Here is a 16,706-nt window from a genome sequence, read left to right on the forward strand (position 1 = left end):
AGAAGAGATACATAGAATGATCCAGTTTGCCTTCCCTTGTCTGCATAGCAAGGCACAGAGAATCAGTTGTCCCTGAGTTGTGCTCCCAGTTGTGCCAGGTACTTGGAATAGAGTTTGGAAGGATTGCCTCCCAAATGCTTCCCTCATCATGAAAGAAATAGGGTCAAGGCCCTTAGCTTCTGTTTTAAGGTGCTTTCAGGAATTCATTGACTTCCAGAGTATCTTATCGCCTTATTCCAGATGGAGAATAGAATCATAGAATCATTTAGACCCTTAAGATCATTGAGTCCAACCATTAACCTAACGCTGCCAAGCACACCACTAAATAATGTTCCTAGGCACCATGTCTATGTTTTTTTTTAAATACCTCCAGGGATGGTGATGCAGCCACTTCCCTGGGCAGTCTGTTTTAATGCTTGATAGACCTTTCAGTGAATAAATTTTTCCTAATATCTATCCCCTGACACAATTTGAGACTGTTTCCTCTAGTCCTTATGGATTTGGACATTAGGAAAAAATTTTTCACAGAAAGAGTAGTTAGACAGTGGAATAGGCTTCCCAGGGAGGTGGTGGAGTCACCATCCCTGGATGTGTTTAAGGGTCGTTTAGATGAGATGTTGGGGGATATGATGTAGGGGAGAACTTTGTAGAATAGGGCTGATGGTTGGACTTGATGATCCCAAGGGTCTTTTCCAACCTGAATGATTCTATGATTTCCTTAAACATGAAATCATAGCTTCATAAAGTCAAAACATCAGGAATTTCCTGGGAAGGTTTCCCTGGAGTGCTGAAACATCTGCAGTTAAAAGCTCACTTATCACCCAGATGCTTGGGGAAGCCTTTTTTGCCTTTCAAAAAATTCCCATTGTTCCTCTCTAGCAAGGAAAGAAGATCAGATCAGAAAAAAGAGGACATAGGCTGAGTTTATGGCAAACCCATAGCCTTGCCCTTTGATTTATTCTGCTTGCTTACTATTGTGGTTGGTTCCTACTCAGAATTATATTATAGTTCTGGAAGATTTCAGTGAAGACAGGTAGAGCTTTGTATGACCAATGTGAAGAGATTAGTTTTAACTATGATGACATACACATAAGTGATCTGTAGGAAATGACATAAATTATTTTCTGGGTAAATCTATCACCCTTTACTCAAAATGTATTTGCAGGAACTGTTCAAAGTGTAGAGCCACTTTTCAGGTTAATTCTCTTCTGCAAGCAAGGCATGAACATTGGGCTGGCTCTGGGATTTATATTGCTAGACCTTTTTGCCAAAGGCAAAACAGCAGTGGTTTTTTGGGATTTAGGTCTCCCACCTTGATGTAAGGAGATTGGTGAAGCCAGGTGATGTGTGTACAGGGCCACGAGCAGATATATCAGTGGATATATCTGAGATGTTTTCAATACGTGAACTTCCTAGGCTGAGGTGTCTGTGAGGCTGATGTACTTGCAAGGCAAGCCTCACAGGTATCTCTGAATCTCTTCTGAACACTGCAATATTAACGTCTGTTAGATGGAATTAAAAGTATAGCAGAACACGATCGTAGAAGTGGATTCAGAGCCCCTGTGAGTTCAGCTTTATTTGGCTTAACAGAAGAGAAAAGTAAAAGAAAGGAGCTAACCACAAACTGCCCAAAGTAAAACGTAACACAGCTGAGACTATAAACAACCATACACTGGGAAAACAAGTCACCTCAGTCACTCAATTCTATCTAAAAATAATATATTTTTATTGTTGGTGGTATTATTGTTCTTCTTTTTGAATCCACAATTTTCAGGAAGTAAAATGAACTCATACTTAAAACTTCTCCATTCAGAAGACAGCAGCTGGGTAAATGTGTAGCCAAGTTTGCTGGTATATCTGTATCTATGGCTTAATATGAGAGTTCTTTGGTGTAGGTCTTCCGTTCAAATGTGCATACCTTACCTATAATTGTTTATTTTAAATAAATATTTAACGCACACAGCTTCAGACCGGGTGTATTTTTTAGACATCGAAAAGTAGAATAAGCATTTGAAGATGTTTTGGATAATTTTTAAAAACTGCTGAGACCATTCTTCTGGAGCTTCCTAGTTCTGCATTTACACATAAATATGTAGTGTTGAAATGGTTCAACTGTTGCCTCCTCTGATAAGCCTGACAACACATTTTCTTCATGTCTGCATGATCTTACCATGTTTCTGGTATGAAAATCCAGTTGTTGATAGGTAAATATGTACATTTGAGCATACTCCAACATACCTGAGGGTATGTATACATCAAAAGATCTAAGCTTCTTTTTCACTTCTGTTACATTACTGAATTCCAGCATTATAAAGAAAGCTGACTTGGAATATTACTTTTTCAGCCTGCAATTGCCATGAACATGCCACTGATTGCTACTATGATGCTGATGTTGATCAGCATCGAGAAAGCTTAAACATACATGGTCATTATGAAGGTGGAGGAGTCTGCATTAACTGCCAGGTAAAAAAGTCATTTTGGTCAGTTTAAATAAATGATGTTTGAAGAAGGGCTGCTAAAGTGGGACTGTGTCCATATCAAGAGGTTGGAGGCTGACCAGTGTTAGCTCCATTTCTCTCGTGTTGTTACTTATACTCAAAGCAGGGAAAAAGGTATCTTAAAATAATTTACATTATACCACATTGCTTTTTAATATAGAAAAGACACATATAAATTGTATTTATGCCCAGTACTGTGTGATTCAAATGAAGCCACACAATGCAACAATTAACTACAAAAATTCCCTTTCCTGTTATTACAAACTGTGCCATTTCTCTGCTTAACAGAAGGAAGTAAAATTAACCAAATAAAATTCCAGCTCAGGCCAGCTGATTCCTTACTGCAGCAAAACATAGAGGGCTCTCCCTCATCAGCAGAAGTAAAGAAGGGCATAAGCTATGCCAAGAAGGAAGTTTGTAGTTATTGAAAAAGCACAGAATCACAGAAAGGATCTGTGTAAGTCATCTAGATGAGTATTCCTCTCAAACAAAAGGTAGATGCAAAGTTATGTCAGGTTGCACTGAGAAATGTCCAGTTGAGTTCTGAAAATTTCCCAGGATGCAGATTACACAGACTCAGGGTAATCTTTTGTTGTACTTAATTGGTCTCATGGTAAAGGGTTTTGTGTTACTGTTCAGTATGAATTTCCCCAGTTGCAACTTGTGACAACTCTTTTGTCCTTTTGTTGTGCATGTCTGAGAAGAGTTAGCTCTGTCTTCTGTGTAGAGGTAGGTAGGGGAACTGCCATTAGACACCTCCACCCTCCTTTAATATCTCTTCTTCAAGCCAAGCAAAGCCATTCCCTCAGTTTCTCCTTACATGTCACATTATCCAGTCCCATAACTGTTTTAGAGGCTTGGTTGGATTGAATCAACAAATGCAAATTTGGAATCAAAGACTTTACACTCTGTCTTTTGTTAATGGATAACATGTTCTTGGAAGGAGAAAGAATGTCTCTCATCCTGAGTGAATTTTGTTCTGCTATGGCTAATTACGATCAGGAAAGATCATACAAGGCTTTGATCAACTTGATCTAATTTTGGATTTATCTCTGCTTTGAGTGGGACAGAATCACCTGGCCTCCTGAGTTCCCTTACAACCTACATTATTCATTGTTGCAGTGATCTCAGGGTTAAATACATCCAGACTTATTTGGAAGTCTGTCTTCCTTTTGTTGTCAAGTGATCTGAAGTATGATGACAAGCAGCTGACCAGAACATAATTCAGAGGGAAAATTATGGTCAAGCCTCTGTTCATGTGAAAGCTGTGTATCATGACTTATGTATTACCATGTTGTGCATTTAAAAATATAGCTGTATTTAAGAAAAAAAAAAATCCAGTAAAATTTATAGGGTATGTTTTCCATCCTATTGCCACAATATAATCAGACATTGTCCAAAAGGCAGTCGGAAGAGAATAGAGTTATTTTTACTAGCATGAGCAGAAGAAATGCTCTTTGTCTTCCAAATGACATTTCTGTACAGAACATTGTTCATGCAGTCTGGTAAGATTTATTATGTTGGTCCTTCCTGTCAGCTCTTTGGTCATGAAAGACCATTTCTCTTATATTGCTTCTAGGATAGAAACCAGCAAAATTAATCTAAATCTGTGAGTCCTAGTTATATAACCGATATGAATTTTTTGTAACCTAAGTTTGTGGAAATTATGCTGGATTAAACGAATTTACCATAAATTATAGCATTTTTTTAAAATGGATAAAGCACATGGATTTTAATTTATTTTTTGTGTCAGAGAAAAAAAGTGTTAGGAATGGATGCCTGAACAGAGAAGTGATAGAATGGAAATGTTGCATTAAAAGTTAGATTCATTTTCTTTGGAGTCTTATAGCAAGGGGCCTCTGGAAATCACATTGTCCAACCCCCTACTCAGAGCAAGTCTAATTAGATCAGGTTGCTCAGGAACTTGTTCAGTCAAGTCCTGAACACCTCCAAGGACAGAGATGCCACAATTACTCCCAGCAACCTGTTTCAGTGTCTGACCACCTTCATGATAAATATTTTTCCCTAATACCTAATCGGAATTTTTCCTGTTCCAATCTGTGCCTGTTGCCTCTCACCCTATTGCTTTGCACCTCTGAGAAGAGTCTGGCTCCATCCTCAGTTGTAGATAGCAATAAGTTCTCCCTTCTCATTGCTTGAGAGACCGAGCTGTCTCAGCCTCTTCTTGGGTGTCATGTGCTTCATCTTGATGGCTCTGCCTGCCCTTTGTCCACAGCACCAGTCATATTATCACAGAGATTGATTGGGCATACTTTGCCCTAGGTAAATTTATGTTGAACATGTCCAGTCACCTTCCTATTCTTCGTGTGTTCTAAGATGATTTGTTCACTGCATGTCCTTCCCCACTGATCAATGGGACCCTAACTCCCATTAGCTTTTCTTTTGCTGTTGATGTACTCCTAGAAACTTTGCTTTTGCATTTCACCTCCTTTGCTGGTTTTAACTCCAGCTAAGCTTTGGCTTTCTTAACTCCACTCCTACATATGTGCACAATGTCTTTGTACTGCCATCAAGTAGTCAAGCTGCTTCCACCTTCTGTGTATGGGTTTTTTTTGAGTTTGAGATCAATCAGGAGCTCTGTATTTATGCATGCTGGCCTTCTACCATACTCGCTTGACATTCCACATATTGGAAGGAACTGTTCTTGTTCTAAGGAGGCTATCCATGAGAACTGACTAGCTCTCCTGGTCCCCTCTCCATTCCAGGGCAGTTTCACACAGGATCTTGCCAAGCAGATACCCGAACAAGCCAAAATCTAATTGTCTGAAGCCCAGAACTAATTCTGCTATTTCTTGCTTACTTCTTAAAAACCACAGTCTCTGGGTTACTGCATCCAAGGCTGCCCTCAACCTTCATATGTTCTTCCCTGTTAGTGGGTGCCAGTTTGAACAGAGCATCTCCCCTAACGGGTTCATGAACCCCTACATCCAGAAATTGTCTCTGATGCATTCAAAATAACTTCTGGATTGCTTGCGCCTGTCTGCATTGCCCTTCTGGCAGATACTGAGGTGGATAAAGTCATCCAAGATTACCAAAGCTTTCTCTAGTTCCCTAAATAAGGCTTCATTTGCCTTCCTGTTCAGGTTGTCTATAACATACATCTACTGCAATATCAGCTATCCTTACCTTCAAGCTCTGCACAGGTTCATCACCTGCCCCAGGCCGCAGGGAGAGACTCAGGCACCATCTACAGCCTCAGATCTGGACAGTGGCATCCACCTCCTGGAGCTCTGTCCAGGGTGGGGCTCTGCTGTGCCACAGGAGTTAGCACCAGTAGTCTCCAAAGAATGTGCCCTGGAATGTGTGGAGACCATTGCTGCACAATCTCCAAGTAGCCCTACAGTCTTGAGAAGAGATGCTGGGCCCTACTGTGCTCCTGCCATGCTAAGTGCTGCAGCAACCACAGCGTCTCTTGTGCGATGTGAGCAGCATCCTACCTGATCTAGCATCAGCCTCTCCCTGCAGGAGCTCAGATCTGAAGATGCCAGAGGATGCTCCCAGCAGAGCTGGAAGCAGAACCCAAATCTGCTGCCCAAACTGAGAGTGCCAGCCATGAGCAGCAGCCCCAGCAGCATCTTGGATGCCCTGCTCATAAACTGCCCCACCAGTCTCTCCATTAAATGCTGGGTCCCTGCTCAGCCCTGAATTGCAGCTCTTCCTAAGGAGGAACTAAACAGTAAGTGGGAGCTGGGGGAAGCTGCTTTGGTTGCTCCAGGGCAAAGCTTCCCCCTCCCATTCCCTGCTCATGAGACCTCGAGCTTGCCAGGATGCCTCATGACTGTGATTTACTCAACTAGTGCATGCCATTGCCACTACATGCTCCTGCTGCCCCACCACAGGGGAGAGCTTTGCTGCAGGAGCTGAAATGCACTTAGAACTGTGTTGACAGGGGAGTTACATGTTTTTGCTGTGGTTCAAATTACTTGCAATATTTTTTCTGTGTGCCTCAAATACATGTTGACAGAGACATATACTTTTCTAAAGGAAGGTCTGTTTTGTGCTGGCCTGACTGATGAGGTTTTGGTTTATTTTGATGTGCTGATCTCAGATGTAAGATATTCAAAAGAGTAATATATAGCATGAGGAAAGATTCATGATGCAGTTGCCTGAACAATATATACATTATGATAAGAAAGCAGTGTAAAAAGCGATACCGTGTGATAGGGAAAAGACATTATTTTCCCCTATTTTTTTAAAAATAGTTCTTTTTTATAATGCTTTAAGTATAAAATTCAGCTGCTTTATGTGAGAATACCATGATTCAGAAATCTGTAGAGTACAGGTGGTTAAGGAACACCAAATGATGAATGCTGTCTTTATTGCAGTCATATTTCATTTTTTTCTTGTGCTGATTCTTTCTTAGCTGAATATAGAAACAGTGTAAAGGATGTTATTGCTTCTTAATTCTTCCAAGTTCCCTTTTTTTTTCTCATATTCTCCTTTTGTTTTATTTTGCACAGCATAACACAGCTGGCATTAACTGTGAGAAGTGTGCAAAAGGTTACTATCGTCCTTATGGTGTTCCAGCAAGAGCCCCTGATGGCTGCATACGTGAGTCCTTCTATATTAAGTGTCTTCCTATGTTGGTGGCTTGGGTTTTTTTTAGTTATAATCAAGGCATGGAACACATCTTTTGGGGAGGAAAAATGAAAGAGTGGCCAAAAAATGTTGAACAACTGCAAATTACTTTGTGTTGTTTTAGACCCTTTTAAAGATATTCTTCTCAGCTTATGTGTCATATGAGCCTAAAGCTTTGGACCAGCAGCAGGACAACAGGAGGAAGTAAGCCAGAAAGGGCTGCTGAGGATATAGGATCACATAAGCCTGGGGTGCTGTTACATACCTCACAGTGAGGAGGCATGACCTCTGGGAAGCCACTCTCATCTCCTACCCTCATCACCTTGGTTCTCTTAGCCATCTGATGTACACGAGATATCCTTTGGCTCTTGGTCACTTGAGAATTTTATTCTATAGCTCAAAAGGTCATGGGGATCACTGCTAATACTTTATGCAGTGCTGAACCTAGCAACTAATGAAAGATCCAATAGGATAATTGCTAATACAACATTTAAAAAAGAACTGAGTATAGGTAGGAGTTAAGGGTTGAATTACAAACAGGCTTAGGGAGCCTTGTGACAGGTTGGAGGAAGCTACGTTTTTTTGTGTTTGGGTATTGAAATAAATTGGAAGTCAACCCATGGCATGCTGCCATAGTGTTGCACGTGGGTGTAAGGGAAGGCAGGTGGAGCATGGGGCTTAGCCTAGACCATGGAGAGAGATGAATGGATATCACAGAAAAGATAGTTGCTGCAGCGCTGTGGATTAATAACATGCAGCTTTCTGAATTAGAAAAACCCTAAACACTCTAAGAAAATAACATAGCTCTATTTCTAAAGGATAACACAAAGATTATTTTGTGATATAAAGTACTTGGAAAATAGGTAACAGCATGCAAATGTTAATTCCTTAAATAATGAGTCATTCACAACTTCAAATTTACTATTATAATGCCATTGTGCACTGCTGTAAAAGGCAAAGTGATTCTTTCCCAAAGAGTGCCTAATTGCTGATATTTACTCAGCCTGCAGCTGTAACTCAGAGCATGCAGAGGGCTGTGAGGAGGGGTCTGGTCGCTGCTTCTGTAAGCAGAATTTCCAGGGAGAAAACTGTGAACGATGTGCTGATGGATTCTATGGCTATCCGTACTGTGTCCGTAAGTATACAAATAAAAATGGCTCTTTTCCCATATTTGAAATGTGCATTAAAGAATTAACAGTTTTCATTACACTTTGCTTGGTTGAAACACCTGTCATTTCAGCTTCACATGTTTACAAATCAGTTGTCATAATACTGAAGAGAGTCTGGTTTATTTTACAAAGTAATTGTTACTTGAAAATCAAATAGATTGTGCTCATTCTCACAATTCTCAGTTCATTTAAAACATCTTCATCGAAGCCACAGCCTATCTCTCAGTAAGTCATAAACTCGAGTGATAAAGCCCTGGACAAATTGTTTAAACATGTCTCAGGGAAAACTACTGGGACTGGGAAGGGAAACATGACTGTAGTGAGAGAGAGAAAATGGTTCTGTGTTCTTGCCACATCCTAGGATATGGAACTTGCATTCCTAATAAAAGATCCTTTCAGAGGATTCTAAAATAAATAAAAATAATTCTAAAATAGTGCCTGCATAATGTTGGAAAGGCTCTCCTGGCAGAGCATAAGACTCAGCCCATGCTCTCTTATTTTTTGCTGGACTGCAGGTAGGTGCAGATATGTGGTTGAGGGAAGGGTTCCAGTATGTTTCAGATTTCTTCAGAAGTAGTTGAAGGAAAGGTGTTTGTAAATCCAAAGAAAACAAACATATTAGAAAAAATGATGTGACACAGAACTGCTGAGTGTTTCCATTTATTGAAAATGGTAGTAGAATGCTATTTAATGCTATTGATTAGTTGAAAATCAGATTTTTACTTTAAAATAAGAAAATAAAAATTAAATGTTGAGAATTTGGAAAATTCTTTCCCCATAAACAAATGTTACATAAAATAACTGAGAAGAAAATGTAATATCAGCATTGTGTTTGCTGTGTAAATGCTTGTGACTCCATGAACAGATTTTAAAAAAGCATCCATGAGATGTTTTGTGCCCTCAGGAGAAGCATGTTTCTGACAGTTGTTAAAACAGGTGTTGTTATGGGGAGAGTTTTGAGGTCTAACTAAAAGAGGGGTACCGTGATAAAAATGGAGGAAGAGGGAAATCAATACAAAACATAGAAAAAAAAATTTGTTTGAATTCAAGGGCTGTGATAGAATAAATTGTCTCTGTACAGTGCATTCTAGATTATCACATCTCACGTATCTTCTTGTTTGTAATTCAACATTTTAAAGTAAGTTCAGCTCAGGTAGACCTTGATCTAAGTCCTACTGATGTTTGTAGCTCATCGACACTGGATCCCATCTTAATGGAGGAAGATTTTTTGGGATGTTTTTTTCATTCCTAATCTGGAGGATTCTCAAATTAAAAGCTTCCAAGATGTACCATACATGTAATGAATTCTGGCAGATCAGGCAGTGGGTCACAATGCCAAATAGCGGGAGATGGACCTTCAGCTGGAAGCAGAAAATGTGAAATAACTATGGACCTCCCTAGATAGCTCTCAGAACACTGTCTAGTGTGAGAAGTCTTTAAGTACAAAAGGATAGGGAGCAGGGAAGCAGCCTGGTAGCATTTCCATGCTGTTCTTTTGAGAAGAAATGTTTGTATCTGAATTGAAGATCAAAACTAAATGTTGCTTATCCTGTTACTAACTGAAAGAAAACTAAGCTGAAGTTGGTTACTACAGCCACGTGAATATCATGCTCTCTGTATTGACAGGGGATGACTTCATGGTTTGTCATGATTTGCAATGAAATAAATGTATCTGTTTCAAATACACTTCACTGTTTCTTTTGTTTTAAAGGTATTCCCGTATATCCTTCTCCAAATCCAAGCGATGCTATGGCTGGTGACATAATTGGCAAGTTCTTGGTGTTTTTTCCCCATCATTTCTCTGTTTTTCCCTGTGTCGCTATTTTTCACTGCTTTGGTGGTGCCTGCTCTTTGATAGAGATTTATGGAGTAATTTTGCCACTGTTGGTATTTATCTTTTGGAGAGCCTTTGTTCTTGCCAGAAATTCATCTTATTGTCATGTTCATATTAAACAGTTTAGAAGGCTAGTTTCAGGAACAGTTATGGAGCAAAATAAATTTGACCAGCCTCTGGAAAACATCTGCAGAAGAGACTGACCATCTTATTTGGTGCTCTTATGAACTGATTCATCAAGACTTTCTGACACATACAATGTGTCAGCTGCTTTGCAGCGTAAATCTCTTTCTTATGGCTAACTGGCCTCTGCTTCTGGACTGTCTTCTTGCACCTGGTAAATTGTACATTGCCCTTGGCTGTGAAGGACTTTGATGTCTGAGAGTGCTACGTATTTCTTATTTAGCCCACTGCAAAGCTGCCTGAAATCCATACAATGATTCTCTCATCGGGCTTACATTTTTAAACGTGTATTATTATATTGGAGAATGGAGACATCATCACAGCTAGCGCTTAATCACAAACATACTTATAATGCACTTCAGGATTAGTAACTTTAAAAACACTCAAAACTTCTTTTCATATCCTAAAATCAGCATTCTTCCACTTTATTTCAATTAGCTTTAATAGAACTGGAGTTTATGTTGGCAAATGAAAAAGTGTTTTTTTCTAGGAGTGTAGCAGACACTGAGATATAAGCAGACAGTACAAATCCATGTATGTATTTACAAGTCCCAATTGTTTTCTTGAAAGTGTCTGCAGTTGCCGTCACAGCCCATGAAGCCTCAATCTCCTGTACCACGTATCTCCTTTGTACAGCATCCAAAATAATTGCCCTGGTAGGCCTCTGGGTGTGTTCTGTTGTATATCTCCTTCTCTCACATATTTTTAAAAGGAAGAAGAAAGAAAACTCAAAAATTAATAAACAGGAGAAAACAAATCTTGAGCTATTTACATTTTCAATGAATAGCATCTGAGTTGAAGGCATGAGAAAGGCAGCTGCCTCTAAGTGGAAGCTTCTGTGTCTGTAGAAGTTGTAAATTTGTGCTGGCAGACTAAGCATGAATACAGATTTTTTTTTAAAATGAGGTTTGTGTGTAAGGGTCAAATAGTTTTGTCGATTCAAGAGTAATAATTACTAAGCACTGATCTGTTTTTCTCTTCAAAATACAAGGAGTTGGATGATTTTATGCACTAACTTTGTTCCTTTCTTTCATTTCTTTTTCTCTTGTAACTAGAAGGTGGCTGCAAACCAGGGTATTTTGGCCCCCAGTGTCTGCGTAAGTGCCATAGTTTCTTTGACACTTGGAGCCTGCACTCTAGTGTAAATGCCAAGTGAAACAGGAACTTTAAGGTCGTAATGCCGCAAATGTTTTCTTTACAAATGTGCTCTTCAGCGTGCCAGTGCCACGGTGCAGGAGTGCTGGGAGGTGACTGTGATGGAAATAGCGGACAGTGCAGATGTCGCACTGGATTTCATGGGTTTTCCTGTGATACCTGCGCAGCTGGGTATTTTCATTACCCCTTATGCCAGGGTAAGCCACACCCCTTTTGACAAACGTATCTAAAATACAGACCCAAGTTTTATACTGAGGGATGAAATTCTTTTGCTACAGAGGTGTGTTCATAAAGGGCTCTCCCAAAACTCACAGAAGTCAAAGAAGAGAAGTGTGATGACAGGAGATTTCTATCTGAAAATGTCCCTTTTTCCTTGATTGCTGTCTGCTGTGTGATGCAGCTGTCAGACTTCATTTTGGGGTTGGATTTAGTAACAATTGATGAAATTTAGAATACCAGTGGCAACATTTATCTTAATTATCCTTGTCTTTAAAAAAAATTACTTGAGTTTGCAACATCATTTGATGCATCAAGCTGCCCGTTCTAGTCAATACTAGAAAACTGCCTGGTTTTAAACTTCATTAACCATTAACTACTTTCAATAGATATGCTACTTGAGATCAGTAAATCAGACTCTGAGTGGGGACAGGTGAAGTGCTTCAGCACTGATATTGAACGCAGTAGTTACTTTGAGCCAGATTCTTTTGCTCTTTCATTAATGTCTTGCTTGATGCTGAATTATTACCAATGTGGGCAATCAATATAAGCTGTTATGAATCAAAATAAATTGATGGGAAGATTTTGGTCATGTTGAGCATCAGGGAGTTGCTTTTTCTTTTCTTTTTTTTTTAATATCAAGAAAGATAAAAGAAGAGAGTCTTCACAGAGGCCACTTCTGAAATGGCTTTTTCTCATTTGCAGTGTGCGAATGTAACTCGGTGGGTACCCAGCCCGAAGTCTGCGATTTTCTTGGGAGGTGTCTTTGTCGATCAGGGGTAGCTGGACTTCAGTGTGACAGCTGTCAGCCTGGCCACCACTCATTCCCTGCCTGTCAAGGTAAGGCTGATTAGTGCATGTACAGCATCAAACAGCTCCTGAAAAGGCAGACAGGAGTGCTTTTCACGTACCGTTTTTACAGTGGCTGAAGCAACGTTCACAGCAGTAAATGGGCAAGGGATCTTGTGCTCTACAGTGAAATCCTCATATATTCTAATTCTCCAGTTCCAGGCATGCTTCCATAGTAGGGGGGAATTATATAGTCTGTTTTCTCACAGGCATTTTTTTTTTCTTTTTTCGCATGGTCAGACTGTTTGATATAGTCAGCACAGCTCTCTTACTACTAGCCAAAGGATTTGAAAGCTGTTTTCACGAGTCCTACAGCAACAGAACATGCCTGACTGCTAAGGAGCTGGCATAGCAGAGCTGTGAAGCGCTAATCTGCTTCTGCGGAGGGTCTTTCTTTGGTACCTTGTAAAATGTGTATTCCGTAAATCTGAAAATTAGAAGCTCTATTTTGCCCTTCATGGTGATCTCTCACTCACTTTAAGATCATCTGATAGGCACTGAGCCAACATCTGTCCATGTAATCATGAAACATGAATGATTTCCGTAGGGTCTCACCAGTGTACCTGCCACCAGGACTAGCCTGCCTTTTACAAGAGAGGAAAATTGGTCAGCACTGATGAAGTATAGCCTTGAATATCATAATGGTTTTGTGTGTGTATGAAGAATCCATCAAATCCTATTTGGCCCCTAGGTTTCATCTGCCTTTGCAATGATCGAGAGAGAGGCCCTTAATCCTTAGTGAATTTTACAGTAAGAAAGATATAGGATATTGCTTAGTTCTGGTATGTACTTTCCTGTACAGCTTAACAAGATTTATATAGAACATTATGATTTACTTTCTTCTCTCTTATTATTTTTGGTTGTTGGCTATAGCAGTCTTCTTCCTTTTGGGCTTGCGTACTTGTTTATGTCTTATGAACAGACAGCAGAATCCTTTATGCCCTTGCAAGGATATATTATATTGTGTTACCAAACACAATGGGTGGAATAAAGAAATACCACATGACTGTGTTTCATGGTCTGGAGTAGATTAACATTTTTTAATGAAAAACATAAAATCAGGATTCTGAGTTGGTACATGCTGTTCAGTGGTTTTAAAATACTCTAACCACTTTTTTTTTTTTTCTTAGAACTGACTCAGGTAGCAGTCTTAAAGCAAATCAAACCCATATTGAATATGTTTGAACTTTTAGCACCAAGAGCTGAAAAGAGACATAAAAGCTTAAAAGAGCACACAAGAACAAATTGTAAAAGACCGATAAAAATAATTGAAAACAGTGTCAGTGTCAACTTAAAACTTGCATTTGCAGCTTGTTCTGTTAAAATAAGCTACCATAGATTTAAAATTAAACTAATGCAGTATGCTGCAAACTGTGTTGGAAAGTGAGCAGCCCAGCCTGCTACTCATGCCTGGGGTTGTCATCTTCAGAAGGGAGGTAGATCTATAACTTTTTGGCTGCTGCAGTTAGAACTGATCTCTGTGGTTTTGCCTTGTTGAACTCAATAGAAGCTTTATTCAGTAGGAGTGATATCAAAATAAAGCCTTTAAAACAGTGTTATTAAAATGAGGAGAGAATGTTCAGCTGGGGGTGAACTCTAGTGTAGGTGATGTTTTTGGAAGCTTCAGTATTTGTATTTCTCTTATACGAACTTCCTAGCAAGCCCTGGGTCTTTCCAGGCGTCTTTGAAGGAAACACAGCAAAATCAGATGTCTTTGGCTGCAGCAGAAAGAGGAACCGAAAGGGGGAATCAGGAACATGAACATGAAACAGACAGTGTTTGTTTTATATTTCTGTCATTCAGCCATTTCTGTCAGTCATAAAATCCAAGTGATTAACTGCAACACTTCAGCTTGTACCTGGGGTAGCTAGGATTTCCCCTCGGGCTCCCATTCATGTACCTATAAAGTGTGATCCAGTGTAACATTCAGCATCATTTCAGTAAAGTAGCATGTCTTATCTGTGACAGAGCTGTTAGCCTAAAATAGTAGTAACTCTAAGAGAAGTTTGTTGTTACAGTCTGACAACAGCTTTTCTTATAGTCTGACAACATGCCTTGTGTGTGTATGACATGCAGATTCCTGCAATGCACTGCTTGCCAGCTTGTAGAATTAAGATGTCAGCAGTTTTTACCTTGTGCATCATTTATTTGTGCATCATAAACTTGTGCATCATTACTAATAATCTTCTTGTTAGCCATTAGACCTAGCCTAGCTTTGTGGATGCTGTTTCTCAGAGGTTATTTTTTAAAGATGTTAAGTACTTCTCTCATGTGATGTTCTTTCCATTGTAAGATGGATTTCTGTCCCTTATACATGTATTTTACAAGGCATCAAACTAAATCTCTAAACTGTACATTATAGAATTGCAGTAAGAAACTGATTACCAATGGTTGAGAAGGCAATTACAGTATAAGCATCTATTTCAGGATATTTATTTTTAGTAATAAAACTATGGTTTAGAGCTAACTTTTTTGGCAAATTCTCATTTAAATAACTGCTGGCTTAGACATGTATCTGTCAGGGTAGTTACTGTTTTTTTTCCTCTGTGTAGAATGTAACTGTGATGCTGTTGGCTCAGTGGAGAATACATGTGGTCCTAGAGGTCAATGTCCGTGCCATAGTAACTACACTGGACTTAGATGTGACCAGTGCGCTCCAGGTTATTACAGCTATCCCAGCTGCTTGCGTGAGTAAAAGCCTTTCCTCCTTTTACTGCAGTTTCCTTTCTTATTTCTACAATACAGAAGAAAAATAAATTTTCTCAAATATATTTCCATCTAAAACTACCTACGTAACTGTGATAGTTTTGTTCCATCCAAAGCTCCAACACTGAATATCCAGGCAGTGGCTGGGCTTCCTGGCAGGCACACACTCTGGTAGTCCTCCCTAGCACATTGTTCCAGTTCCTGTTCTAGTTGGATTAATGTGAACATGGCAATGTTTGGCCTTGATGCAGCTGTAGCTCTCTTTTAAAATATGAAATTTAAAGCTTAGGCTGGACAATAGGCATTTATCTTTATGAGCTCTGGCTCACTCAACTTACAGAACATAAGTTGTGTTTCAACTGATTTGGGTTTCTAATATTTGATATGCTGTCTTGTAAACTTTTGAGTAAGTGCATTAGTGTGTGCTCTTGACATGTGCCAATACTGCACCATAAATCCTAGTCTAGAAAGGCTTGACTCTGCAAATTTTCCATCATATCAACAACTGTTCCTGCCATGTGGATCAATTGATCATGCCCAGAATGTGCGTACAGGTTTTTCACATTTATCAAGGGGAAACCTGAAGGCTCTGTCATTAAATTCGGCAAGTTACTTGATCATCATGAACAGGATGTTTTTTTTCCTAGAAATCCAAAGATTATTAGTGCTAAAAAAGGAACGTATCCTCAGAATTCTGCTATTACTAATCACCACAACCACGGGAAAAATAATATGACAGGTTTGATCTCTCTCTTTAGGAGACTGGCTACTACTTTAGTAAAATAATTGTCATTAGCCATTTCACCCTTAGACTCTATCTGAGCAAAGATTAGACCCCTGGGCTGTAGCAGCATTGTTCTGCTTTGTAGCATTATTATTATTTACCGTGTGTATGTAAATCGTTGCACAACTGAGACCTTATGTAGGAATCTGAAACAATAAGACTGTTAAATGGTGTATTTCAAAGCTTCCTTCTGGCCTCCTCTGCCCTCAGATCTAAAGGTGTGATGGACATAAAATTTTTTATTCTACATTTCACCATCAGTGTTTTTAAGAGCAGATCTAATTACAGAATTTTCCCTGTGCTTTCTATAACCATCAAGAAAGCAGAAAGCTAAAACCAAAGCCTGCTCTTAGGATGGGACAAAGAAGTTGAGGCAGAGAGATTTAACACAGTTCCAGATTACCTATTTCTGTCAAGAACAGAGGAAGAAGACAGTATCAAGACGGTATAGGTCACCTCAAACTCATAGATTCCAAGCAGGGGTGAGGACCTTGTGAGCTATTTATTGGAAAGAAAAATGAAGAACACTCTAGACAAATACTATTCAAAGCCTCTAACTAAAGTTTTGGAAAGTTGTTGCTTATTACCTACAGGGTAAACTCTCCCAATAAACACAAACACTGTCTGTGTTTGTTGCTGTGTAGCTTGTCAGTGCTCTCCTAGCGGTTCCCAGCACGGCATGTGTGAGCTGGCCTCGGGGCAGTGCGAATGTC

General features: G+C 39.5%; 1 protein-coding gene across 2 annotated transcripts in view; it reads left to right on the top strand.

Moving 5' to 3' along the window:
* The window catches only part of LAMA3 (laminin subunit alpha 3), a 114,623-nt gene that overhangs the window by 21,352 nt on the left and 76,565 nt on the right, over positions 1-16,706 (top strand). Inside the window, exons 7-14 of one of the 2 annotated variants that reach the window (XM_026842373.1) lie at positions 2,345-2,463; positions 6,980-7,070; positions 8,101-8,232; positions 9,978-10,034; positions 11,339-11,380; positions 11,498-11,635; positions 12,360-12,494; positions 15,056-15,190. In XM_026842373.1, the coding sequence (XP_026698174.1) occupies positions 2,345-2,463; positions 6,980-7,070; positions 8,101-8,232; positions 9,978-10,034; positions 11,339-11,380; positions 11,498-11,635; positions 12,360-12,494; positions 15,056-15,190 (849 nt within the window). The remainder of the gene's footprint in view (positions 1-2,344; positions 2,464-6,979; positions 7,071-8,100; positions 8,233-9,977; positions 10,035-11,338; positions 11,381-11,497; positions 11,636-12,359; positions 12,495-15,055; positions 15,191-16,706) is intronic. The other variant, XM_026842374.1, reaches the window with a different exon arrangement.

This window comes from Athene cunicularia, assembly GCF_003259725.1.
Source record: "Athene cunicularia isolate RWA chromosome 2 unlocalized genomic scaffold, athCun1 chr2_part1, whole genome shotgun sequence".
NCBI classification, from domain to species: Eukaryota; Metazoa; Chordata; class Aves; order Strigiformes; family Strigidae; genus Athene; species Athene cunicularia.